At 40.1% G+C, this 24,941-nt stretch overlaps 3 protein-coding genes across 5 annotated transcripts; 1 reads left to right on the top strand and 2 right to left on the bottom strand.

Annotated features, from left to right (window-relative positions):
* Nucleotides 1–2,002: 2,002 nt before the first annotated feature.
* LOC132983904 (gasdermin-E-like) lies at nt 2,003–5,994 on the top strand. The gene is made up of 10 exons (XM_061050459.1): nt 2,003–2,130; nt 2,504–2,726; nt 2,820–3,015; nt 3,300–3,474; nt 4,334–4,454; nt 4,592–4,711; nt 4,844–4,971; nt 5,074–5,248; nt 5,388–5,461; nt 5,565–5,994. Exons 2-10 carry the CDS (start codon nt 2,522–2,524, stop codon nt 5,790–5,792), a joined length of 1,422 nt encoding a protein of 473 aa, XP_060906442.1. The 5' UTR covers nt 2,003–2,130; nt 2,504–2,521; the 3' UTR covers nt 5,793–5,994.
* Nucleotides 5,995–7,150: 1,156 nt separating this feature from the next.
* LOC132983903 (protein PALS2-like) lies at nt 7,151–15,919 on the bottom strand. 3 transcript variants are annotated; one of them, XM_061050457.1, is made up of 13 exons: nt 15,706–15,919; nt 15,043–15,159; nt 14,159–14,277; nt 13,639–13,791; nt 12,851–13,000; nt 12,379–12,606; nt 11,301–11,432; nt 10,371–10,473; nt 9,178–9,249; nt 8,906–9,067; nt 8,606–8,808; nt 8,395–8,523; nt 7,151–8,284 (listed from the first exon to the last, which is right to left on the bottom strand). In XM_061050457.1, the coding sequence occupies exons 2-13, from the start codon at nt 15,080–15,082 to the stop codon at nt 8,108–8,110; spliced, it is 1,668 nt and encodes a 555-aa protein (XP_060906440.1). In that variant the 5' UTR covers nt 15,083–15,159; nt 15,706–15,919; the 3' UTR covers nt 7,151–8,107. The 3 variants fall into 3 exon arrangements, with proteins under 3 accessions (XP_060906440.1, XP_060906439.1, XP_060906441.1); XM_061050456.1 differs by having other exon boundaries at nt 15,043–15,167; XM_061050458.1 differs by lacking the exon at nt 15,043–15,159 and having other exon boundaries at nt 15,706–15,918.
* Nucleotides 15,920–20,771: 4,852 nt separating this feature from the next.
* On the bottom strand, nt 20,772–21,887 carry LOC132983905 (peptide YY-like). Its single transcript, XM_061050461.1, has 4 exons — nt 21,814–21,887; nt 21,491–21,673; nt 21,297–21,386; nt 20,772–20,893 (listed from the first exon to the last, which is right to left on the bottom strand). Exons 1-4 carry the CDS (start codon nt 21,816–21,818, stop codon nt 20,869–20,871), a joined length of 303 nt encoding a protein of 100 aa, XP_060906444.1. The 5' UTR covers nt 21,819–21,887; the 3' UTR covers nt 20,772–20,868.
* Between the last annotated feature and the right edge of the window lie 3,054 nt (nt 21,888–24,941).

Here is a 24,941-nt window from a genome sequence, read left to right on the forward strand (position 1 = left end):
ACTAAGGCTGCAATGTTACAACTTGGATCGACACCTATTTTGTTTTATGTACTCATTAATGGTGTCAGATATGTTTTGCATATGTCTGCTCTAGTCTGCTCCCACATAAACAGATCAGCTGATCAGTAACATATATGATACCACACACATCTATTTAAAGGTAGCCTATCTGCCAAAGCTTGGCATTTTGTTATGATTTAACTAAAGGCTGCACGTAAGTTTAACACAACTAACACAGGAGCCGGTTTTAAGGGGGTTTATTGTCCAAAAAAGAAAGCAGTAATTGCTGGTAATCAGGCAGGCAAAAACACTATCTGGCACGAAGAGACAAGTGTTACTCTTTTGAAAAACTCTTTAAGAAAAAGGTGAAACAAACTTGAATTCTTAAGGGCTGACTCTAACTACCACTGTTGGCGAGCAGACAATCTGGCAAAGAGTGGATGAAAGACTGTTTTTTTTTTTTTTAAACACAGCAGGCTTGATTGTGGGTGGGAAGCAGGTGTGCAGCAAGGAGGAGGAGGGGGAGAATCTTGTAATGGTGAGGCAGGAGTGATTAGCCACAGACAAGCACAGACAGACAGGGAGGGACTGACAGACACAAGGGGGGGCGGCGAAACTAAAGAAAACACAAGGAAAGCTGAGGTTGCAGCCAAGACTGTAACACATTGTTCTTTATCATGAAGTTATCAGCGTTCAGCTCCCATCTGTATTAATTTTCCACACTTTCATGTCAGGACTTGATCTGGGGATGCACAATGGCGCCGCTGTTTTTTTTTTTTCTCCCATGTCTCTTTAACCCCTGAATAAAGATCCCAACTATCAATTAATGTTAAACTATAAATACAAAAAGGAATCACTTTATGTAATAATATTGAACCACTAGAAACACGTGAAACATGACAAATACTCAATTACTAACTGTAACTAATTATTTCCACATTTTTGCTCTCAACTTTAGGCCTTAGCATCTCCCTAATGGAGAATAAAAGTGTTTTCGTACCTTAGATAATATATATTTATGCTCAACCTAAAAAATAACGATTAAATATCAGATTGTTCTTTCTGATTGTTTAAAACAAATGTTTGACTTTCATGAACTTGAGTGAAGTTACATCAGATAAAGTCTGTTCATTCGTGCTGGCTGCTGTTTTTGTAGGTGGCCACATGGTGGCGTTAGAGGACCGTCCTTGAATGAATTATTCACTTGTAAAAATACAGGCTTTAAAGGACACTGTCGACTGTCAAAAAAATGATGTATAATAATAATGTAAGAATCATGTTTAATAAATCAAAAGACGCTGGATTCATGTTTGATAAAAACTTTTGAGGAGATTTTCTATTTTACTCAATCAACACGATTATTTTAATGATCATTTTGTGTTTACATGAATCCAAATGTGATAATATTAAAAGAAGTCAATATATTCTGGCATTTCTAATTGGCTCCATTACTATGAGCTGCTGACCTCACAAGCCAACGCATTGGTCAGACAGAAGCTGCAGAATAAGAGAAAAGTCTTCTCAGAATTTTTTTTTTTTTTTTCATTAAATGAACACATGACTCCTCTGACTGAGTACAGACCCAGTACCACTTCATGATTTTAAGTAGCCTTCCAATGAATCAAAACTATGACAGGAAACTGTGATACGTTTACATAGTCATGTTAGACAACATGTACTAGCCTACATACTTTAATAGACTTTACTCAAAGCAAACTCTGGTCAACTAAGAGCACTGATTTAATTAGAAACCCAAATAATGACACTAATAAGAACATTAGGCTATAGAAGAAGACATTATTGTAGGCTATTGTTTTTTTTGTCTTGCTTTGCTTGTTTCTAAAAACACTCTTCAATTTTGGTTTTAAGTTGGATCAAACATTAATCCAGCGTCTTGTTTTTAAAAAAATAATGTATTTTTCCTATAGGTCTATATAGTTCTTTTTGTTTCCTATTCATTAGCTTACGTACACATGGATAGGGCGGGGCATCTGTACAGTCAGTTTTCGTACAACAACAACAGAGGGAGCAGCAGCCTCATTGTTCAGCTGGACGTGTTGTCTTCTCTCTCTTAAAGTCTGTCCGCAAAGACACTTTCTCATCAGAGTTAATTCAAACAAGGACTGTTTGGTAAGCCGCGACTTTTGTAGCATTATCATCACATTCACTGACGGTGCCTGGCTTTCTTTTTAATGAATAATCAGGCGAACTTCCTATTTCGATCGCAAAAAAAATCTGCTGCTACTAGCATTTAGTAGTTTAAATGTAAAGACAGATGAGCAATTGCGTTTACATGCTCTTCATTTTTTTAGTTTAGTTTTATATTCCGTATAATGTCTCACTTGCGGTAAAGAGTTAAGCGTTGAGGTTATGAGGTTTTTTTTCTTCTAAGAGAGGAGGTGTTTTCCCCCTGAGGACAAGTTGACATCACATGAGTGATACCTCCCCTTTAGTGTCTTCAGTGGACAAATCCTCTTCTCTTTGTCTCCTGGCTTCTTTACAGGTTGTATCCAGCTGCGACATGTTTGCCACAGCTGCTCGAAACTTTGTGGAGGAGGTGGATCATGGAGGTTTGCTGATCCCGGTGTCCTCCCTGAATGACACTATTAATCTTCTGACAGTGGTGGTGAAGCGCAAGCGTTTCTGGATGTGGCAGAGGCCCAAGTATATCCCCACGGATTTCAACCTCAATGATCTACTTACAGAAGGCACACCTATAACACCTGGTAAACATCAAACCCTCTCTGTCATGTGCTTGAGCTATAATCTTATTTGTTACAGTGTATTGATTAATGAATAATCCTGTCACTCTAACACAGTTGTCATAGAGACAGACTTCATCAAATACAACGGGACATTTGGTGATAACATTCAGGGGTCCTTGGATGCAAACATTTTGGATGGCCACAGTTTGAAACTGGAGGGTAAAGACTCTTCAAAACTCCAGTCATCCTTTGGCAGCTTGAAGAAAGAGGAAGTGGACGTTCAGAAACTGCTGCGAGACTCCAGAGACAGGTTGGTTCCCCACCTGTTTCCACCTGATGGGGTTAAAACATTGTAAACATCACCTTACGTAAAGATGTGCTAACAGTTGGAGTGATCTTTGTCCAACCATAAAAATGCACACAGGACAGGCGGCTTGGTTGAATATTAACACTCACAAAAAGCAGCTTGTTTACAGTTTTTGGGGTTAATGTTTGTTTTAAATAATGTACTCATTTTATTATTATTAATGTCATGTCCACAATAATTTTTTTCCCATGAAACACTTTTGGTTTTTTTTCAATTGAATGTATCAGGCTCTTGGACATGTCCCATAGTCTGGTACATCAGACGATGGAGAAGCGCAGGCAGGTGTTTGGAGTTGTAAAGGAGCGTATTTCCACCACCCAGCCTTGCTCGGTCATAGAGGAGGTGCAGCAGGGGGGGCAGTGTGGAGCAGGACTGAGCTTCTGTGGGCCCATGAGCCCAAAGGTACAGCTGTGAAATGATTTGATGATCCTTATAATAATGTGTTACTAAACATTCTTTCACTGTTAGCAACACATAACATCCAGGAGCGATAAGGTATCATATTCTGCCTTTTATAAAAAAGTTAGTTCTGACCAACACATTACTACAACACTTCTAAGACTGTTTACCATGTGTGTCTGTCTGTTGATCAAGCTGGTTACTCTGAATCCCACAGTCGAAATAATCCTGTTTTAGTGGTTGCAAGAAAAATGGAAATAAACAGATACAGTTTCACAGCCCAGAGTGACTGGTGTGTTGTAAAGTGTAGACACTCTAAGCAGCAAAGAGCACAGGGACAAATGTTTATCCATTACTCGTCAACCGTCGAGTCACAGTAATGTTGAGGAGCTGGTTTTGTTGGTGAAGCATTAAGAATAATTACGTCATCTGATGTCACTCATTCCTTTTTTACTGTTTGGTTGTAGAACTGTTCTATAACACAGTATTTCACTTGAGGTCACGCTTTTGTACTGAATATCAGCACGTCTGAGATTGTTTTTATCAGGCCACAGCTTTGCTATATATTCAGTATACCAGCAAGACATTGAGTGTGTTATCTCACTTTTTGTTTACTGCTTGAAGCTGTGAGCTAGATTTGAGTATGTAGAAGAAGCAGGGTCATATTTTCTCCAGTTATGAAGAAGTGAAAATGGGGCATTGGAATCATTTTTGATTGATTTTTTTTTTTTTTTGATGATTTTTATGTCTTTTCATTTCTTTGGAATCAGACAGAGCAGCCGAAGAGTCTGCACATGTATCATGCGTCAGTGATTGCTTTGTTTTCATCTAACCTCTATAACTTTATCTGAAACATCTACAGGTTTCATTGAAGGAGAATGGGAGCTTGAGTAAAGACAGTAACATTACCATGGAGATTCCCATCCATACCACCATCGCCTATGCCCAAATAGAGCTAGAAATCAGACATGATGGACACTTTGGTGAGCACTGCTTCTCTTAATTGATACATTAACTAGATAGTCCTCTGAAGATTTAAATAATACCTGAATAAACTACCAATGTTGTCTTATTTCATACCTGAGTATTGGAATTGTAACATATTGTTTTTGTTGCTAAGAGCTGTGTCTGATGTCGGACACCAAAGGAGGTTTTGAAGTGGATGGCCTTGCTGGAGGAGCACAGTTGCTTGGTTCAGAAGTTCCTTTGAGCCCGTCGGAAAATAACCACCTTAGAGAAGGTAAGTTATTACATTTACTTAATTCTTTTTGAATAGACACACTTTTAAATAATTGTTTACTTTGAACTATGTTTAGGGACCAACTGCACACAAAAATGAAAAAGTTTGTATTTTCAATTTTTCCACTTGCAGAGCTGGAGCGACTGAGCGATCATTTCAGCCTTCTATCTGCTCTCCCGGCCCTCACAAGGTCCTCTCTGCTCCAGCACTTCCGTAAAGTCATGGAACACAAAGAGGCTGTCAGTTCACTTCAGCGTGTGGTAAGATGGACAGAAAGAGGTCATGTCAATAAAAAGATACAGTCATAGTGCATTCTGTCTTACCGGCAGCTGTTAAACCTCGGGTGTCTTCCTCTGCCTCAGCTGGAACAGAAGTGCAAGGATGAGAGACCTGCCCTGGATGAGACTACAGCCTCAGAATCATATAACCAGAACATCCAAGCAATCTTGGACCTTTTGGAGCAGCCAGAGTCAGCTCAGGCAAACCCACCCACATCTGTCCTCAGTGCCCTTCACCTCATTACCAGCGCCATTGATGGTGAGAAAGCCCCACAGCCTCTATTACACTCTTGAAGTGTAGTGAATCTGTGTAGAAGAAAAACTCTATTAAAGCTTCCGAGCTGCCTGCACAATGTCCTGAAAACCTAATTTCCCATATCTGGGTCTTTGTCTTTCAGAGATGTCACATGAATGCCATGCTATCTTGGGGATGTGCTGCAGTGTCACATGGTTACCGGCTCTGGAGCGACTGGTTAGTAAAGTCTGATTCTATAAAATAGCATGCATGCAATCAGATCATGTTTTGTGATATCTGTTTTTACTACATATCACTTCTCTGTATGTCCCTGTTTCAGGTACACTGTGTATCAGGGAATGGAGAGTTACCTTTGAGCAACGCAGATGCAGCTGCACTAACAGACGACATCTATGAAAAGACTAGTTATCTATTTGCCTCCTCTGACGTTTCCCTGAAGAGAGATGGGGACAAGATGAAGACAGAAATACACCAACAGCCAGGACACCGCCCTCTGGTTCTGTGTATTGCTATTAAAGGTCTTGCATCGTTGGCCAAGGAAGGTTGAACTTAAGATTCAATTTTTCCACCAAAAACGGTACTACATTGGAAAGAGGTAAAAGTCTTTTATCAGTGTTTTGACTCATTTTAGTAAACTATAAAGTTCTCTAAAACCCTGTGCTGGTGCTGAAGTCATCAGTAGATTGATTTCTTTTAGGGTTTGAAATTTGGACTGTTTCTTAATCAAAACAAGCATTTTAAAGACATCATCTCAGGCTCTCTGGGGGGGGGGGAGTTTTCACTGACATAATGTCCTTTTAAGTAAAATTGTTTGTTTTAACTTTAAAATAATACATTTTGAATTTAGAGCCAATCAAAGATTGTTCACTGGCCATGGAATATAAAACTAATTAAGTTTAAACTATTAAAAATAGATTATTTTCAAACAATGTTGAGCTGCCTCAATAGATTGGCCATCAACTACAAAAATAATTACATTATTTTGATCATTTATTCAGCTTGAGTAATTTAAGAAAAACTTGTGGACTAAATAAGATACTCAGTGACTTTATATTGGGGTTTGAGAAACCTTAATCAATATTTTTTTATCTTTATATGTCAAAAATCACATTGATAAATTAATAAAATAATGAAGGGATTCATCCAGAATTAAATAAGCAAGGTGCAGCATTTAAATTGGACTTGAAGTTTTAACATGGTATCTACAGGTGGCATCAGCAATGACATTTCTTGTCTAGAAATAAATGAAACAGGCACCTGGTTCTGATCGCTCCATTAAAGGTGATTCCAAAGAAGGAAATGTTACGGGTAACGACTACCTTGCATATTGTTTTTCCTTGTTTTGCATATTTGCATTTTCATTTCAGTATGATTTTTAAATAATCATCTTTAAAAACAAACATATAGTAATTAAATATAATAATAACAATCCAACTCTCGAGCTGTGCGATATCTTTTTAAATAAAAATGTTGGTCTTTAATAACTAAGCTTTTTTTTTTTTTGTTTGACAAAATAGTCAATGGTTTGGAAGTTTTACAGAACCACAGTACCTATAAAGAAATTGATCTGTGAAGAGTTCCAACAACAAACCTCAATGTAAAAAACCTGATTTTATGTATTAATGCCATTTTGATGTTAAAGTTTGGATGGGTCTTTAATTGTTGAGTGTTGTCTCTAGTTTTGTACTTTGAGAATGGCGGGGAACAAAGTTTACAATACAGGAAATAGATCAACTGTGCACATTTCTCTCTGTGTCTGTGTTGAAGTCTCGATGCTACGAAAAGATAAACGATGTCCTACAAGTGTTGTTGACTATATTTCCTTGCCGGTTAGCAATCCCACACAGGACATGATTGTCAAGTGATGAAACCCATATGAAAACAAAACCAGCTCAAAGCAGATCATTACAAAACACCAGTTATTTATTTGACATTTGAAAATACATCTTAACCGACGTCTCTTAAAATACATCTTCATTAAGTTAATATGAATTGAACTCTTTAAAACGGTTCAGTTTTAGTTACGTCACATCAAGAAGGGATGGTTCTGAGATGCAGTACCCTGTTAACGAGTCCTGTGGAAAGTTTTTCTTTTTTCCAAACAAACACAAACGCAGCACCACGATGGGTTGAGCAGTCAGAGACACTCACATGATTCTAAAATCTGACAAACAACAAAAAGAAAGTTATGTGTTGTGCTTGAGTGAGAGAAAGAGAGACATACTTTGGGTTAACACTACACTACTACTTCTTCTGTATATCGTCAAACTGTAACTGGCCATTTCCCATTAATGAGGTTGAACTGCAAAGACTCAAAGCATTACTTAAGCCCTGAGGATAAAAAGGAGACAATATTATTATCACACTATTGTACTTGAATGAGAGAAGTTTGAAAAGACAACTTGTATATTAATGACAACATGAGATGAATTACTGGAGGCATATGTACTGTAAACGGTAACACTGAGGTATTGTTCTTTTCAATGAGCAAGCCCTCCTCATATTTGCAGAATAAATATACTTTACCCATCTTACATACAGATTGAAAAAAAAAACCTGGACATGACAAAAAAATGAATTTTCTTTAAAATAAACCGACATAGGGGCCAGTATTTATCTTTAAATCCACATGAACAGAACGTACCCTATAAAAATATCTTGCCAATAAATAAGTACACTTCCTGTATGTTGTGTGTTGCATAGTGTGCTTTAAAAAAGAATCTGGCTATTCAGATCAAGGTGACTTAGCTTTGATACAGCTTTGACTCAAATTCACACACGGCTGATGTCCAACACTTTGTCCGTGTGTTGAATCCACCCTGACATTCCAGACAGCTGTGCATGTCCAGTTGAGGGTGAAGCTCAGTAGACCCAGCTGACTGGAACCCACTGTGGCTCTACAAATAATCGCTCCACCTCCTCCTGCAGTGTGTCAAAGGCCTTGTCTAGATTGTCATTGACAATAGTGAGGTCAAAGTAGTGGCTGTACGCACGGCGGATCCTGGCACTCTCATCCACCGTCTTCTTTAAATCGTTCTCCTGTTACAGATGGATTCAGCTCATTAGTAAAAAAAAAAAACACAACAACCTTTCATGAGTAATGGCCACTGAAAGTTCCATCATCATTAACAGGAGTTATCAAAACTTACTGTGAGTAGTTTGGTACTAAGTCCAGCATCAATCACAGCTTTGTGCATAGCTCTTAGTGTGTCCAGCTCAGGAGCAGCAATGAACACCACAAATGGCATAAACTCAGCAGTCTTCAACAATTTCAGGGCCTGAGCAGAGAAAGTAACATCATAGACAAAGCTTGCAGTAAAAACAAAGTATTCATACTGAGAGCATGTGCATTTGACTAACCTGAGGATTGACGTCCAGGATGCAGGTCCGGCCTGATTCCACTACTTCATGGATGGAGTCGATCTTGGTGCCATAAAGGTTGCCGTCGTACTCACCGTGCTCCAGGTAGCGGCTCTCCTTGATGTCATTCTCCATCACTTCCCGCTTCACAAAGCAGTAGTTCTGTCCGTCTCTCTCCTCTTCCCTTGGAGGGCGTGACGTGACTGGAAGCGCAACATAAGGAAAGGTGGGTCACGTAACCAAGTCAGGAAATCTACTTGATGGAACAATGTAACGACCTAAGCTACCTCACACACTCACAGGGTACAGTGGTTCCGTATCGCAGAGGGATCAAGACAATGAGTCTGTTCTTCAGGCTTCGCCTCCCAACTCCCTGAGCTCCAATCAGAATCAGCGTTTTCCTCTGAAAAGGCGGCATCTTAGCTACCTCCTCATAGATCTGCAGCTCATAACGGTCAAATTCTGTTCAGGACAACACATGCAGGATGAGTACCATAAAGTCAGAAATAGATTTAGAACTTCACAGTAAATCTCTTGTATAAAAACACATTTGTATCAAGATTAATAAAGACCTGCATTCTTGGAAGTGAGGTACATCATTTTTTTCTTCTTTTTCTTCGCAGTTCGAGTTCCACAGAGCATCCCTGAGATAAAAAAAAGTTGAATAAAATTACCACAAGGTGGTGCTGAAAGAGAGTTTCATGACTTAACAAGAGCAATGTGAAAATTACATACTGGGTACATCTCAAGTCTATTGAATAAGTAGAAGTAATGAGGAAACACATTTTAAGAGACAAGAGGCGTCATTTTCTCAGTAGCGTCACGTGAAGCGACACCCGTGAGTGATGACAACTACTACTGATCACCACTCAGCTGCACAAATGAGCACAGTATTTCTTATTAAAATGCACAGAGTAACAGTGATTTGTCTCTGTATGAACCCTGATGAACACCTGTACATGAGGAACACCCTGCAGTGCAGCCCTCAATACCATGGAACACAGTATATTTGTTTAGAGACTCAGCCAGTGGGTGGGTATTTTTGGTTCAGCTTTAGACTGGTCCCCTCTTACTCGTTACTAGACTGTTACATACTTCCTGACATTCATCCCTGGCTTGTGGTGTTCCCCAAGGTTCTTTCCTGGGCCCAATATTTTTTTGCCTTGCACATGCTTCCACTCAGGCACATAATAAATAAACAGCTTGAAATATATTTCCTGCAACTGTCATGCAGATGACATTCAATTACATATATCTTTTACATCTCAAAATGTCTCCAAATGGTCAACTCTACTGAGCTGTGTTGGCACAATTTTGTTCCTTTTCTCTGTCTGTTAAACCTGTTCTGCGCAATCTGTTTCAGTTGGCAAGTCTCTATGTCTTGACCATCATGTCAACTGTGTGGTTAGCTCTTGTTTTTACTATATAATATAATTATTTCTTTCTTTATACCAGCTTACCATTAATTTTGGAATACAATTCAAGATTCTTGTTCTTTCTTTTAAAGCCCTGCATGGTCAGGCACCAGCCTACCTCAAATAACTACTACAGCCATACACTCCCAGCAGATCTCTGAGGTCCACAGAGAGCTGGTTGTTGGTTGGTTGTTCCACACTCCACATTTAAGACCCAGGGAGGGGGTACTTTTGAGGTCTTAGCTCCAACACCTTAACATGTGCGAGTCCAGAACTACTTCCAGCTTGACCGAGGAGCAAGGAGACACCATTTAAGAGACTTGAGATGCAGCTAGTATGTTTGTACTTACCTGTATCAGAAGTATCCAAGTCTCTTCTAACAAAAGCTTTCCTCTTCTCCTCCAAGAACTGGCTGGGGATGAGACCTGTGGCTCCACCAACAACTTTGCATGCCTGTGCATAAATCAAAGTAAATGAGAACTAATGAGAGAAAATAAGTTTAAATATTAAACTTGAGCACATTCCACATATTGACACTTCAGGACAGCCTGTCCTGAAATGGGGGGATGCTGGGTATATCAGTAATGTTTATAACATATCCAAGCTGGTGGATGAAGCATACGACTCTGACGCTATAACAATTTTGCCTTTAGATCAATGTTATCTGTAATTTAACCTTTCTACAGTATTAACAAGAGTGTAGACAAGAACATATCTGGGATCAGCAGGGAGTATGCTATAGCTTCATTATATTGTTAATGGTTTGTTTTAATGATTTTTAAATGTTTCTTTCTCTCTTTGTCATGATACTATTGATGTCTTTTGTGAAGCACTTTGAACTGAATCATTGCTGAAATGTGCTACATATACTTGCGTGCATTAAGATCGAAACAGTTTTGCACCATGATAGAAACATCACCTGCCCTACCAACTCGTTTGCTGTGATTCCTCCTGATTATTACCTTCTGCTTCCACACATGGGCTCTCCCTGACTTTTTTTCAGATATTTTACTTAAGGAGCTGGCCGGGGGGGAAAAAATGAATAAAGTCAGGTGATATATTCAGCCTTTGCATTCACAAATTCAGATCACCCCAAAAATGTAGGGACATTTGTGTAGGGAGTTTTGTGTGACAAGGCTAATAGAAGGCAAATACAGCACCTAGGGTTGTCACAAACATCCTTCTCCTCCACATCTTTCCATCCCTCAGGTTGAAGTAGCTTTTGAATAAAACTTTACTAAACTTTTTTTTTTTGCTCAACACAAAACTTGCCTCCTCACCTGCCACCAGTTGGGGTCCTCCTTGTTGACCACATGAAGGATTTCTCCCTTGGAAAAGGCCAGGCCTGCGTCTTTACAGGGGATCAAGTTGTCTGTGGCTGGATTATAGTTGAAGTGCGGCTTCAGATAAATCTACAATAAAGGAGGTAAACAAGATTTTGGTTATTACACAGAGGAAAGACTTAAAACCTTTTAAAAATATGTAGTAACACCTTTCACCAGTGACATGACTTTACAACACACTAATACAGTAATGTGTCTGGGAGCTTTTTCAATATCGAATTAATATTATTGGCATAACATCATGTCCATTTCCTTTTCACTCAACACATGTCATATTTGATTAGGCAAAATATTTTGAGCTTCCAAGTTCCCTTATACCCTCTGCATTGTGCTTAATCATTTTTAACCACGTCTTTCAGGATCAGGTTTTTATTTGAAAAGGAAGTGTAGGAACATCAACTTCACCTTAAAAAATAGCAGTCATTTTTAACCACATGATCACACAATGTTATTTTGTGTGCATGGTAATCAGAGGATTTCTTTTAACTGATTTGAACGCTTAGAGCTTGATTCAGTTAAAAAGTAACATGTAACCCAAAATGCACCTAACCAAACAGTAGAACGAGATCACTGGATCCACCCCAGCACAAAGGTCAGTGTCTGACATAACCCTACAAACGGTGCTCCTCTGTGTCAGCTGCTGTGTGTGCCTGTTACTGTAAGACGGAGGGGTTCTGAGTGTGTGTGTGTGTGTGTGTGTGTGTGTGGGGGGGGGGGGGCTACAGTGAATAGATTGGTGTCCCAGATAGTGTGTGAAGGGTTATTTATAGAGCTTCCTTGGGCTCAATTTTCAGAAGGCTGGCATTCTGAGATCACACAGGTCAGGCAGCTCTCAACCAATCCCTGAACTCAAAACAGCATTATGCTAAATTGAAATTACACATTAACACATCCTGTTTTTCTTAATTTAAGTTCAGAACTCACGAGAATGTCACAGTAGTCAATATTGTAAATGTTTTCTGAAGTGAAAGGATTCGTTAACAGAATAGTTTGACAGTAACTTCCATTTCCTTACCCGTGGAGGTGCCGGTGTGTCCCTATAGCTTGGCAGGACCTTGAGTGTGACGCTCCCGCTGCAGTCCCTCAGCAGTTCCTGGAGTTCATTGGGGTTGCTACCGACCTCCCGACCATTCACCTCGCGGATTATGTCCCCTGTGTGCAGCATGCCCTGCCTGTCAATTGAGCTGCCGTGCAGGATCCGTGCAATCACCATCTCTCCCTGCTCCACACGGAACGTCACCCCCTGAAACAGAGTAAGAGTCGTTCATGATTCTGCACTTCATAAATCAGACAGGAGCTCTATATCATGTGGTTGTGGTGCCAAACCAACTCATGTCGAGTCACCGTGTAATACAGAGTCCCCCTGTTCCAACAGATGGTCAGTGAAAGAAGACATGTGTAAAACAACAGTTACAGCCTAACTGGAGCGTTATTTTTCTCCTGCAGGGTCTGTGGTTAATATACATGTACATGCATGGCTAACTCACCAGAGGTTCCCCAGCTTTCTTCTGGATGCCAATCATCCTGACAGCATCAGCTGGCATGAGAGAACTCTTCAACATGGCATCACTGTTGACCGCAGTGTGGGGCATTTCAAAGCACTTTGCTGCCACTTTGTCATGAGCTTCTATCAAAGACTGAGGTAAAAAAAAAAAGGGGGGGAAGAGAGATGGTTAAATACAGAAATAAATAAAACAAAATATGGTTAATAATAGCTGTTCTTCAACATAAAAACCTTTGTCAGACAACAATCTATTCATCATACTTAAATCTAACAGTAAGAGTGAAGACATAAATCACTTCAGACAGTCCTTCATAAGAAGACACCTTTATGACAGCATTGACAGATGAGTAACTGATATATAAAGAAGATACATTACCCTTGCAGCCACATAAAAAGATTTCGCATTGGTCAGAGACTACAAACTGCTTCAGCAATTGTGGATATTTACTGAAACACAAGTTGACAAAGTACTCTCCCCCTCACTTTACCCACATAACTCAGTCTGCTATTGGCCAAAGAAAATACACCCCTCCCCTCTAGCAAGGGGAAGCTGAAGCTTGCAAGTGGTGGGGAACATGCAGGGTGACAAGCAGAGCTGCCTGACCTCCTGAGCGTCACAGAATATCAGGCATGGTTGTAATAAAAAGTTTTCACATCTGCTCTCAGTTGAGTAAAATAGAGCCAGACAATATATTCTAAAAAAAGTCATGTCTTTTTTACCTGATTAAACCCAGAAAAATATTGCTACACAAATAGAATGGTCTAAGACACCTTAAAGTGAGGCTCCTGGAGGATTTTGGCAAGCTCTGCAGAGGCAGCATCCTTTTGAGGCAGGTCATTGAGGGAATCCAGGATTTCTGTGACTAGCTGAATGTTGTCATCCCGCACAGCCTGCAACTTCACTTCTTCAAGACGCTCATGGGCCTACACAAACAAATACACATTTAAAATACTTAATTTTATCCATCTTAAGAGTTAACTTGTTATCATCTTTATGGGTGAGAAAAGTTGTGCGTTTTGATCAAATGTTAAGATTTTTGTGATTTTGATGTGTTTACACTTGCACCTCACTGCAGGAGTTATTTGAAGCAGTTTTCACATATGCACTCCTGAAAATATCTCGATCATTTAAAAAAGAATAATAATAATGAAAAAAACACATACTGAAGTAGCAAACGAAGCTATGTAGTCTAAATGATAATATTTGTGCAAGTGTGAAGTTCATATGTGTTTAAGTGTCAGTGTGACTGTTTACTACAGAAGGCTGGAGTATTAAGAGAGTCTGTGTTACCTTGGCGAGGGAGCGGACGATAGGGCTCTCCATGATGCCTCTGAGGAAGATGAGGTCAATATCTTTTGCTCCTGTGCCTGGTGGCAAGTCCTTCAGGTTGTCAAGTACTTGCTGCATGGCTGAGATGTAAGAAATAATCCTGTCAAGGATTGTGCTAAAAGACTTCCAATCAATCTATTTTTATTTCGCCCAACATAACAAACCACTGCTTTGTGATTGTAGGGAATAATTGTTTGTCATAAATTAAACTCAATACCAGCTACAGTTAAAATATTAACTAATCTGGGCCAAAGAAAGATTAAAGAAAAAACAACAAAATAACTTGATTATAACAATCCTTTGCCCGGCATAAACAATAAGGAGACAACCAATCAATGGGCCCATTCAGAGACAACATCCCTTATTTCCATTTCAGCAGCAACAAGTACACAGAGGCACAAGGGAATTGTTCAACCAACAGATCTGCATTGTGCCCTAAGGACGCCAAGCAAACAGCAAGAAGCTATAGCAAAACACCCTGACGCACAGAGCTAGCAGTTTGATAAACCAGCCAGCTCGAAACAATAGAATTAAAACTACATGATCTTTATCTGTACGTTTCAGTGATTATTATTCAAGTCAAATGAAGTCATCATGTTTTGAATTGATTTTGTTCAGAAGAATAGAGGCTATTTGCCTATTTTCCCCAGAAAAAGCAGACAAAACTGAGAACTGACAGGACACTGAAAGAGAGGCGGCAGGAAACATACCCACACAAATAACTGTGGGTAATGGGAATTGGACCATTCAAATGGTAATGAAACAGCAAATGTCAACATTTTTAGACAACACTACAACATCTTCTGTGACAAAGATTAGTTAGCACTGAATCTCTAATAGCTTACCTGTGCCAGACTTTGCGTTGGCCACAGTCATGTTTAACATTCCTCAGCTCAGGGCGGTGAAACTCTCTTAACACGGTCAAAAGCCGCCCAACTGCCTGCTTACAGAAACCAGAGCAACTGGAGGGCTGGAGAAGTTAGGAAACCAACTCAAGTCAGCATACTACTTGCTAAGATCACCAAACTGTGCAAGCCAAGTTTGGAAAATTAATCAAGCTAATACTTAGTAGCAACAAATGCAGTATATAAATGCATGGGACAAAGATTAGCACAGAAAACATTTGTTTGTCTTCAGGTTTTATGCATGTTAGCACAGAGGGCTCTTATGAAATGAGGGGATGACAAAGAGAGCCATTGAGTGACAAAAGATGAGTCTCCCATCTTTCTGGCTAAAGGTTGTGCCAGCCACACACAAGGGGAGGCCCTTAGGGACTCTGTACAAACATGATCTCCAAACAGAGTGAGGCAAAAACAGCATGTGGTGTGTAGGTAAATAAATATGAAAATGTTCTTTTTTGGAGTCTAGGCAGCCCTGGTCACATGTTTACTTTGAACTGTATAAAAAAAACGATACATACAGCAGTTTACTACATCCACACATTGTCAACAAAATGAATTTAACCAACCAAAAAGTAACAAGAAAGGTAACACAAAAAAAACACTCACCTACAAACTGTGTTTAAATCATCAGGTCAGCACTCCAATAGGGAGACCCACGTTTTCTACAGAAAAACTCATCTGGTACGTCTGGACTGAAGAGAACACAAACACAAAACATTGTATCCTTCCCTACAGTCCCAGGTATTGATAGCAGCTGTTCTATATTGTATCGAGGTTGTCCCTTCACCAAACATACTTCCAATATCGAAATTGATTCCATTCACGACATCTGACGTGGACAAAATCTTTAAGGCACACCACTCCCGTGGCTGCATGCGAGAGTATAAAAGGCCCATGTACGCATTGATTTCCACTTAGGAAACGTGCGACGTGAGAGCAGAATCGTAGAGGACAACGTTACGGAAAGATACAGCAGATAGTATCCGCTGACCTTGGGTAGGAAGGAGAGCTGGCGACCGTGCCCCGCTCAGGATAGCTGTTCTTTCTTGTATTCTCTGGGCAAGCAGTGGAGGACCTCAGCTTCTTAGCTGGGGTTGTTTTCCTCTCTTTGCTGCGGTAAACCGGCAGGTGGATCCAGGACTGCCAGTACAGTTGTCTGCAAATATCAGCTGAGATGTACAGTACATGCACTGGGCCTTCTACACTCAGAAGTGGTCATCAGGGAGCCCTCTCCCTTAGGGCTGGAGACTTCACCCTTAGAAGGTAACTGGTGTAGCTTGGGCAGGCTGGACGTAGATCTGATCTCGTCCAGTGAGTCTGCCATGGTCAGCAGCTTCTCCGATTTTGGCGGCCCCTCCCAAAGAATCAGTTTCCCATCCCTTGGTTCTCAGCAATCCCCTCTGATGAACGGATTGCCATGGGAACTCTGGCTTTGAGTCCTTCTGCCCAGACAAGCAGGATTCTCTTCCATTCTTGTCAGTGGGGCTCGGATTAATAGGGCCTGTTGTGTGCTGGTTGCAAAAAGAGCCATTTGAGCCCCTAGAGTCAGTGAGTCTCAGGTGGCTGTCTCTCTGGGTTTCATTCCTCATAGCAATAACATCAGCCAGGAGAGTGGGTGAGCTTCAGGCTCTGTCCGCACATTCAAGCTGCTGTTGTTTCATGCCTTTCTGCCAAAGACTTTCAGACTTCACCTGGAAAAGAAGAAGACCGGTTCCATGGTGAAGTGGTTAGCACTCTGGACTTTGAATCTGAGTTCAAGTCCCGTTGGGACCTAGTGATAAGGTACAGCGCAGTGTGGCATTTCACTGTAAACAACCTTGTTTCGGTGATGTTTGCCATGTAGCTTCCTTAAGAAAGCCAGGCAGTGGAGCTCAGACCTTTCCGTCAGGATGACGGGGAGGGAGGGTCGAGATGACTTGGGCTGTGCCTAGTCAGAGCCCTTAGTTTTTACCTACAGCAAAAAGTGGCGCCCCAGCGAGCCGGTGTCCAAGTCACGATTGGCCCCCTGGATTGTGGAAACGATACAGCAGGCGATCGAGGGTGCTGAGGCACCGGGAAGAGTAAGAGCGCACATAGGCCATTAGAAACCGCTTGGGCCTTCTTGCGGGGCGCTACTCTCACTGCGGTCTTTGCGGCGGCAACGTGGTCACGCCTATCTCTGTTCGCCAGGTTCTATAGCTTCGATGTGGCCTCTGGCACCTCCTTTTGGGAACACAGCCATATCATAATGACATTATCACTTGGCCCTTGGCCACGGGGGCCCTTGGGACCCCAACCAAGGGGATGGCTTGTACCCTGGTCAGGTGGCCTGCCCGTGAGTGACAATTATCCTTCATGTCCAATCACTTGCGTCTGGCGGGGTTGGACATGAGTGGGGAGCGTCTGGCCCCCACTCATCAGGCAGTGGTGGTGAGTGTCGCATAATGGGTATATAGTTTACACGAAGGGTTTTTATTCTCTCACTTATGAGTGGAAGCACTCTGATGGCGGTGACGTCTCATTCACATATCAGAGCTGGGGACCAGTTGGTGTCTTGAGGGCAGTTCTGCTCTTGTCTACTCATCGGTCTCCTCATGGGGTGTCTTAAAGGGTCCCATATTGGAAATATGTATGGTGAAGGGACAACCTTCTCTCTGAGTGAAGAGGTTGTCCCTTCACAAAGACGCCACTCGGATACGGTGTCAATCAACAAATCACCGGAGCATGCGTACATGGGCCTTTTTTACTCTCGCATGCAGAGTGGTGTGTCTTAAAGATTTTGTCCACGTCAGATGTCCTGAATGGAATCAATTCTCATATTGGAAATATGTTTGGTGAAGGGAGAACCTCTTAACTCAGAGAACCAAGGTTACAATGTAACCAAGCGTTCATGCATATAATTAAGCCTCTCTCTACCCCAATCTGCCTCTGGTTCCTTGACATCTCCTGTTCGTTCAGTTTTACTGCCGTGCTGCAATTATTCAGAATACTGGCCAAGTAAATCCCATGACCGCACTCCATTTCAATAGACTCATCACTACCACTAAGTCAGATCAAGTCAGACCTTTCGCTCAGATAAGAGTGAGTCTGCAAAGCAATAATTGTGTTCAAATGATTTGATAGATCCAAGGTTCTGATTTAAATAAGACATCACTGGAGTGCAACAAATGTTTGTTTTGTTGTCATCATAAATAGTTGTTATTGCTCAGTAGAGTTCCAAAATTGTGTTTTATCAAAAACTGATGGCTTACTATACAGAAAAATAGATGTTTACCAGAAAGGTATGTCTATAATGTATGGTTTAGCCTATAAAATAAGGACAATATGGACAAAAGTAGAGGTGAAGGGAAAAAAAGATACAGCATAGTATTGCAATATTTTGTGTACCGATATTATATCGCCTCATGGCCGCCACGTTTCAATATTTTTATTATATTAATAACCATTAATATTCCCACTCCTAAAAGCCATCGAACTGCTCGCTTACAGAAACCAGAGCAAATGGAGAAGTTAGGAAACCCATTCAGTGAGCAATAACCTGCAAAAATGCATTTCTCTTAGATAATAATTTTCAGAAAATCAAAAACAGAAAAATTTGAACTTTTCAAGGCCTGTGAATCTGAAACAGGGCTAATATTTTTTTTTAACACCCAAATCAATTTCAGACTCATATCAGTCAGTCTATAAATGACACCCTGTCAGATGTGACACCAGGTAACCTCTGGGGTGAGAGGACACGAGGCCTATAGGGACATTATGAAGAAACACCTCAGAAGTGTATATTTCTCCATTTCTACGTGATATTCCCCCGATATTTGACTGTATACCGTTATTTGAAGAACTTATCTAATGTTGACTGATGTGTCACAGCTGAGCCCAGAGGACACAGACACACTGATTCCTCCCTCACCAAACACACGAGGAGCAGCCAGGTAGCTCGGTGCTCATGGTGGCAGATAAGTTGCTAACTTTTACTTCTTAATCGAAGTTTGTCAAACCACAATGAAACAAACAATTATTTCTGTGCAGTTGTTTAAAAATTGTCTGTCACAGGACATGCGCACTGCGGGCGTGTGGCTAAAACTGATAACTAGCCTTTGGTATCTTATTAGCTTCGATAAACATTTCAGCGTCGATTCTAAAACATTACGAGTTGCTTGGATGTGTAACCCCGCAGATATACGATGTCACGTCGTATTTTGCGTTAAATCCACTCATGTTCATTCAATGCAAAGTCGGTGTTAGTCATTACTAGTTCGTAGTTCATTCGCACGCAAGTTAGCAATGCTAATTATCGCTAGCAAATACTGGCGTGCGCTTTACGTTTATATTGTATTTGTCAGCCTACTGCAGACACGATGAAGAATGAACCTGGCGTATCAACACGGCTAACCCCTCCATGTTGTTGCTCCTGTGTGTAGAGGAAGAAGAAGTGAGGTAAAAAAAGTAACTTAAAGTCAAGTAATTAGCGAGTAGCTAACTGTGTTTAATGTGGCTCAGATTAGCTGGTGGAGCAGAGGGTTCCATGGTGGAGCCGCTGCCAAAGTCACGTAAATAAATGAATAATTATTTACCTTTTTTTTGTCAGTAGCACCCAGTCACGCTTTCGTTGTTAATCGCATTTCATAAATCCATTGTTGGCTGATGACTTGCGCAATAGTTCTTGTAAATGTACTTCTTAAAGCGTTTGCAGTGTGCCCGCTCCTGCTCCTCTTCTCACCGTCCAGGCAGACAGTGCTGTGCTCATGACATCCAATACCTTTCAACTCAATCTCACTCAAGTCCTTTACAGCAGACTCTCATATTGCGATGTGGATTGTACCCTAATGCATGATCGGGATCAGCACCAGTGGTTTCATTTTAGCATGGTTTCCCTCCTAAGAAGCCTAATGACCTCTAAATACAAATGTGAAATACTGTTCACACTCACAGTGTTTGCGTCTATGAGGACGTCACACTGTGGTGGATATGTTGATAAACAAAGCACTATTAGAATGGTGCACCAGTAATATAATAAGGTAGGCTATATTGTGTTTTCTCGCTCTTACACAACATCCAATGACTAGCTTAATTATTGTATGTGAAATAACATATTCAACTTTAAAACTCTTGGGAAACACTTACCTTATGAGGGAAAAGAATACTGTTGATCTTGCTATTATAATTACCACTAGTGATATTCCACACCCACATCTGGCTATAAATAATGTAATTTGCAACACCCATCAGCTTCTCTGTACAAAACCAGTTTGCAAAACATGCACAATAAAAAAAAAAAGAGGTAGTAGGTTGGACCAAGTGTTACAAAAGTTTACCAAATTCTCAGTGTTGCGTGATTCTCTTTTGATGTATCCAGGTCAGTTGATGGGATTAGACTGCTAATCTGTTGAGGCAAGCTGCAGGTAAACATCGGTAGGCTTTGTGTAAAAAGTAAAATAAATTTTAAAAAACTATGGTGAACTCATAGAAAGGATCGAATTTACTTCCCACCATATGGAAGATAAATTGCAAACATGATCTTTTAGATGTTAATTTCCCCCCACTTGTGAAATGTATAAATGTTGCCTCTTCACCAGTAGAGGGCGCTGGTACTCCATTCGTGATAAACACTTTCAGCATGCTTCATTTACTGCGTTGATTATGCTAAGAAATAACAGATAATATTTGTAAAATCAAGCGAGTAAGACAGTGGGTAGGCTCTGTTAAGTTTTATATAACAGACTTCAGTGTTTGCATTACAGACATGCAGTACAAATTCATTTTATTTCATTTACAGTCATGGCAGCAGCATCACCACAGGGGCCGTTCGTCATACCTACAACAGAAGGAAGTAACATTTCAAGTAAAAAGTGTTTTTTTGACAAACATTAAAACCATGTTAAGTGTTTTACTATCCCCACTCACATAACAGAGGTCGGCAAACGTTATAAACGCATTTTAATAACGTCAAATCAATGATCAATGCATACAACAACCTTTAAAAGGAACACTTCTGTGCTAACATAAAATGAAGATACTTAGACAATATTAGATTATTTTATGGCTGTTGTGGTGAATTATTTTAAAAGATTGATGTCTTCTTGTAGAATCTCCTGCATGTTTGGTTATGCAATATAATAAAATATTTCTGATTCTGATCATTATATTGCATAAAAAACTAAATATAAAACCAGATTTTAAAGAAAATGAAGTAAAACTTTACTTTAAAAATATTTCACCTGGCATAGGCTGATCCTGGGATACTCTCGGTGCTCTCTCTCATCAACACATCTGAAAACACAGTATCTGGGGTGTTTCTTTTCCCATACCTAGGCGTAAAAGAGTCACAGCGGTATGTCAGTGATTGTTCACATGAACTATCAACATTTTCTCAACCCAACATTAATGTATGAAAAAAACCAAAAAAACAAACCTCTGTCTTGTAATGAGGTTGATGTAGTGCCTTAGTGCAGAATAATATTTGGCGAGTTCCTCAGGTGGTGCACCTTCCCGGGGACCAGCAGGCTTGGCTGGATATGCATTTATCCCAGAGTGAATACAAGCCAGCAGGCAGAGAGCCACAATACTCAGCAACATCACAGAGCTCGAGGAAAACCTGGATCATTGGGAGAATAAATCATCAAAAAGCATAATAAAAATATGTTATCAACATTTTGACAATGATAACAATCAGAAACAGAAGCGCCACACTGGACTGATATTCCATCATTAAAAGGTTTGAAAAAACAAGCTTACGTCATGTCGTATCACAAAAAGCTGCCGCAGTCAGTTTACTCTCTGGTCAAGGCAACTCTGTTTAAATTCCCAACATTGGCTGTGTTATATACAGCGCGTGTCGGATGGGGAGGGTGGGTGGTTTATTCACTTTTAGGGCACTCTCGAGAAATATCCCTTGCCTCATTAGTCCAGTAGTCCCTGAATGCCTCAGTGGTGAATCAAATGGACATACTCAAATATAATATTGTGAAAAGACCCAAACATGTAAAGTGCGACAGCTTTAGATCAGTTACAATGTTATTTATTCAACTTGATTTTGGTCATGTCAGGGTTGTATATTTTTTAAATTAATTAAAACAAAATGCTTTAATGTTTTATTGGTGAAAGTCAACATGCATGATTTAATTATTCCTCAGTTTTATTACCCTCCTTAAAGTATTTAGTTAATTTAATTACACATAAATCCACAGAGGTGCACACTACAATTCATATACATTTGCAACAAATTTGTTTTAACTTTAGTCACATTTGTACAGTTCCTGCATTTTTCTTTAAATTCCAACAGCTGCATGATTGATAGCAGATTGTGAAAGCCTTTTTAAATAAATGCGTGTTTTAATGATGCAGACTCACTTCTTTCCCGACACAATCTGGGCAACGCTAACATAGTTAAAGTTAATGTGAAAACAGCAGACCTTCATCAGGCATTACAAGTTACACACCATCAGTTTTATTGAGAATTTCACTGGTTGAGACACTAAAGTGAAACTTTTCTCTGCTTGCCACAGACAGTCAAAGTATGACACACACTTTCACAGGCGCCTTTAATGCTGCTGTGTCATCTCAGAATGACTTGAATATAATGCCATCAAATGTTCGTTAAGGTAAAAAGTCATTAGCAAGAATTTAAAAAAAAATTGATTAATGGATGTTGGGAACGTTGCTTTCCCTTAAGCGTGTTTTTTTTAAAGCACAACACTTGCCCTGCTCTTAAAACACTTCTGACTGACATGTAGTTGTCTCAACCATTTGGGCCAAACTAGCAAGCCAAGCTGCAAATCACTCCAGACCGTAAAACTGGGCAGTAAAATTGCTCTAACTATACATTTTCAATTCCTGTTGATCGAGAGTGTGAAAAGATTTCAGGCCCTAAATGGTAAATTGACTTTAATGGCATCTATTTTCTGTGAAGAGCACTCTATTCTGAAATGTGACAGTAGATTGATGCTGTTGTTTCCTGTGACAGTCTGACAAGAAGAAGTCCATTCCACAGGAAAAGTCTTTGCAGGGAAAGTACACACAACTGAAAAACTTTAACACTAGAAGCCAAGATTCATCCGGCATAAAGAGGTTTACGTATTAAAATGATTTCACCAGGCGGCACAGATCAGGGTATTATTCCCCTGCTACTCTCTTAACAGTCAATACAAATCAGTTTACAGGAATGCCTCAACATTCCTAGAGAGCTAAGCTATAAAACAATTGCTGTATACCTTTTTATATTCACAATATTTTCTTAAAGAACCTTTCTTCATCTGTATTTTAAAAAAAAAATGAATGTGCTGTATGGATCCACTCCTGATTTGAAGACTTTAGTCACATACGCCTGCACAGTACTTTGCTGATAAATGAGGACCAGGTGGATAAAGCACAGAGTCCTCACAGTGCCATGTCTGATAATGTTGAGGGGCTCTCTGGTAGAACTTGTCATAAACCTCCCTCCACTGAGAGAGCAACAGAGACTGCGGCCAAGTTCCGACCCACCTGCAGAAGCCCTCACTGGAAACAAAACAACCTAAACACTCGCTTCTTTTGCTCCTTTTGAACCTGCAACTCTAACAGTACAATCCTCACTGCGATATAGAGGCTTCTACAGGTTTCAAGAAGTTCTGTTTTCTTTACAACGTCCTCCATCATCAAGTATATTCAAACCATCACACCGCAGTGGGGGGAAATGGCTGAGCAGATAATGGGAACATTAGCCACGGTAGCAACTCTGGAGTCATTTCTTTCACTTGTCCCCCTCTAGAGCCATTTAGTTAATCCACTCCAATCAGCTGCTAAGACTCAGAAGGTCCAAAGATTTAGTAAAGGATTTGATCTTTTCATTCAATGCACTTTTATTCAAATATGAACAACTATTATCCCTAAATTAAAAATGTAAAAAACGGTGCAATGTAGTTATTTAACAGTTATAAATATTTGTCAATGATGAACGTTTTCACGTCCATGTTGTCGCATTTTAGAATCAGAATCAGCTTTATTGGCCGTGTATGCTTACACACAAAAGGAATTTGGCTTCGCTGAACTTTGCTCTCAGTGTACAAGAGTATAACATTAAATAAGCAAAGACTAATAGGCTAAATAAGACAATAGTGCAGTAGTTAGTAGTGCAAGTGAAAAGCGAGTGAAAAGCCAGAAAGTCTTTGTAAAGCTGTTTAAATCCACACATATTTTATAAGTGTGAGATTCTTCATTTTTAGACATTGGCAGCATGTAAAAACAACACAATCACAAGGGGGAAATTAAATCTGTTCAGGCTCCATGAAGGCATCTCCTGCTCCATTACTTTTTTACATTTAGCAAATGTTCTATCCAGCTGGACTTGCAACAATTCCATCACAATGAGTGGTCACTCGCTAAGACGATAGGAGGGTATAATGTGTGTTTATGAACTTCCTATCTGAGCTTCTGTGGCTGTTTTTGACTCTATCTCCAGGCTCTGACTCGCAATAAAAACAACAGGTTTTAATTATAATGCATCTGTTTCTATTTGATGTCACATGAGGCGTTGGTAGAAACTAACCTTAGTAGAAAACTAAAAATGTTAACAGTTCCATATGATCAAAACATGCAGTTCATCTTAAGGTCTGGTATAGCACAGCATCCTAACTGCTGTTTATCAGCCAAGGACTCCACAGACTGTGGAGTCTCTTTGTATAACACAAGTGCTGAACACCCACATGTTTTACAGATCCACTGAGCAATCTTTTAGCACACCTAAGTGCTGAGTGAATCCATCTCACACCATATACTTTGAGGAACAACTTTCCTTTTACCTGGATGGTGCAATTGACTTGCAATAAGTGGAGAGGCCTGTTTTGATGACCCCACATGATCATTTCTGTATAAAAAAAAAAAAGTAC

The sequence above is a fragment of the Labrus mixtus genome, chromosome 11, assembly GCF_963584025.1.
Source record: "Labrus mixtus chromosome 11, fLabMix1.1, whole genome shotgun sequence".
Classification (NCBI taxonomy): domain Eukaryota; kingdom Metazoa; phylum Chordata; class Actinopteri; order Labriformes; family Labridae; genus Labrus; species Labrus mixtus.

What these genes read in the sequence shown, in the direction of transcription:
- LOC132983903 (XM_061050457.1), bottom strand. Translation starts at nt 15,082, where the DNA reads ATGTTAAACATGACTGTGGCCAACGCAAAGTCTGGCACAG. An exon ending in ATACGGAACCACTGTACCCT is followed by an intron (nt 8,809 to 8,905) that starts GTGAGTGTGTGA and finishes TTGCGCTTCCAG; the next exon opens with TCACGTCACGCCCTCCAAGG. An exon ending in TTAGTACCAAACTACTCACA is followed by an intron (nt 8,285 to 8,394) that starts GTAAGTTTTGAT and finishes CATCTGTAACAG; the next exon opens with GAGAACGATTTAAAGAAGAC.
- LOC132983905 (XM_061050461.1), bottom strand. An exon ending in AACCTCATTACAAGACAGAG is followed by an intron (nt 21,387 to 21,490) that starts GTTTGTTTTTTT and finishes TTTTACGCCTAG; the next exon opens with GTATGGGAAAAGAAACACCC. An exon ending in CCAGGATCAGCCTATGCCAG is followed by an intron (nt 20,894 to 21,296) that starts GTGAAATATTTT and finishes CTTCTGTTGTAG; the next exon opens with GTATGACGAACGGCCCCTGT.
- LOC132983904 (XM_061050459.1), top strand. Translation starts at nt 2,522, where the DNA reads ATGTTTGCCACAGCTGCTCGAAACTTTGTGGAGGAGGTGGATCATGGA. An exon ending in CAGACATGATGGACACTTTG is followed by an intron (nt 4,455 to 4,591) that starts GTGAGCACTGCT and finishes TTTGTTGCTAAG; the next exon opens with AGCTGTGTCTGATGTCGGAC. An exon ending in TACCGGCTCTGGAGCGACTG is followed by an intron (nt 5,462 to 5,564) that starts GTTAGTAAAGTC and finishes TCCCTGTTTCAG; the next exon opens with GTACACTGTGTATCAGGGAA.